At 64.5% G+C, this 2,136-nt stretch overlaps 1 protein-coding gene across 1 annotated transcript; it reads left to right on the forward strand.

The window, feature by feature from the left end:
• Positions 1 to 713: 713 nt before the first annotated feature.
• LOC114893904 (sodium- and chloride-dependent creatine transporter 1-like) lies at positions 714 to 2,047 on the forward strand (the record flags this gene model as incomplete). Its single annotated transcript, XM_029219887.1, has 4 exons — positions 714 to 817; positions 906 to 1,030; positions 1,665 to 1,777; positions 1,910 to 2,047. Coding segments are annotated over 4 exons (480 nt in total), but the record flags the coding sequence as incomplete, so codon positions are not given.
• Between the last annotated feature and the right edge of the window lie 89 nt (positions 2,048 to 2,136).

Genomic DNA, 2,136 nt, shown 5'->3' on the forward strand with positions numbered 1-2,136 from the left:
GAGGAGGGGCAGGGACTTCAGTCCGGACCACTTGATCCCCACCCCCTGACTGGAGAGTCCTCCCCACCCTGCGCCTCCAGGCCCGCAGCCTTCCCTCCCGAGTGGAGGTGGAGTGGCCCCGGCAGCGGCTGCCCCTTCCCTGGGGTGGGGGGCATCCGTGGCTCGCCTTCCCTGGCTCGCCTTCCCTCCCTTCCAGTTTCTCTCGGTTCTGGCTCTGCGTCAGCTTTTGACCTTCTCGGTCTGTCTCTCTCACCTGCCTGTCTGCCCTCGGGGACCCAGCGGGGAGCGTGGACCCATCCCTCCCTCAGGGGCTCCCTGTCAGGTTGTGGGGACAACTGTGTCAACAGACACACAATAAGAGAGCCTGCCGGTGGTTGCGGGACACGCGGGACACGGCCAGGTCTCTGGAGGGCGGGAGCGTTCCGGCAGGGTCCGCAGAGCAGCCGCTTGGCGCTGCTTGCGTGGGAGGCAGAGGCCTTTGCTGTCGTCTTGATCTTGCCTCTGTCTCTGGCTAGCTGAGTTCTAATCCCCGGCACCAAGGACCCCCGCCTCTCTGCAGACCAGGACCTGGAGTCGGCACGGGAGGCGTGGGACCTGCCTGCGGGCTGCGGCCTTGCTCCCCGCCAGGGGAGGGCCCTGCCTCTCCCTCCCTCTGCAGCTGACCTGTGCTCGCCGTGGCTCCTCACACCTGCTCTCCCCTCGCTCATCTCCAGGTATGGATAGATGCCGGGACCCAGATTTTCTTTTCTTACGCCATTGGCCTGGGGGCCCTCACGGCCCTGGGCGGCTACAACCGCTTCAACAACAACTGCTACAAGTAGGCACTACAGCCCTGCCACCCCTGCCCTGCCTGCCCGTGGCCAGCAGGCAGTCTCACCAGCCCACACGGTCCCCTCTGCCCCCAGGGATGCCATCATCCTCGCACTCATAAACAGCGGCACCAGCTTCTTTGCTGGCTTCGTGGTCTTCTCCATCCTGGGCTTCATGGCCACAGAGCAGGGCGTGCACATCTCCAAGGTGGCGGAATCAGGTAAAGACGCCCCAAGCCCCAGCCCGGCCTCCGGAGCAGCGGTAGCTGCTGTCGTAACGGACCGTGTACGCGAACGCACACAGAATGACGTTCTGAGAAATGAGAACAATTCAAATTCAATTTGTCCCATCACTCTGGGCCAGGAGGCCTGGCTGAGCAGCTGCGAGGCACAGCTGTCCAGCCACCTCAGGCCAGGCCACGTGGAGCCCCGAGCCCCCATCCGTCTGTATCCAGGGGCCTCGGGGTATGTCCTCACACTTGCCTGAGTGTTGTAGAGGGAAAGGTCGGCCTTTTCTGGGTCAGTGGTGATCTGCGACCACAGTAGCTGCCGGAACCCAGGCACAGAAGGCTGAGCCAGACACGCCACTCTTATGGGTACAGGTCTACCAAGGGCTTGCGGGAACCTTCCAGCCCCTGGTATGGCGCGCACACGCGCGCGCACACCCACACACACACACACACACACACACGAGGGCTCGAGTGGCCCGGCAGTGTCTTGACAGAAGTCGAAAGGCCCTTGGCCACAGGGTGCCCTGGCATCGTCCACTCCTCTGGTACCGTGGTGCAGGGTGGAGGGGGACAGGACGTGGGTGGGGGGGCTCCAGGTGTCCACACCCTGCCCCTTCCCCCTCAGGGCCTGGCCTGGCTTTCATCGCCTATCCCCGGGCCGTCACGCTGATGCCTGTGGCCCCGCTCTGGGCTGCTCTGTTCTTCTTCATGCTGCTGCTGCTTGGCCTTGACAGCCAGGTTTGAGAGGGGGGACGCAAGAGAGGGGGATGGGAGGTAGGGGGGAGGGGGGCTGGCGAGCAGAGGGCACACTGGGCGACGGGAGATGGCAGGTGGGTGGGGAGGGGCACGGCCTGAGTTGCCCGGCCACAGTTTGTAGGTGTGGAAGGCTTCATCACCGGCCTGCTGGACCTCCTCCCGGCCTCCTACTACTTCCGTTTCCAAAGAGAGATCTCCGTGGCCCTCTGCTGCGCCCTCTGCTTTGTCATTGATCTCTCCATGGTGACCGATGTGAGTGGCGGCAGGGTGAGGGATGCCCCTGGCCTCAGGCTGCCGGCTGCCACCTTCCCTGACCTGGCTCCATCCCCAGGGCGGGATGT

This window comes from Monodon monoceros, unplaced genomic scaffold (assembly GCF_005190385.1).
Source record: "Monodon monoceros isolate NGI ecotype Baffin Bay Population unplaced genomic scaffold, NGI_Narwhal_1 Contig200_ctg1, whole genome shotgun sequence".
NCBI lineage: Eukaryota > Metazoa > Chordata > Mammalia > Artiodactyla > Monodontidae > Monodon > Monodon monoceros.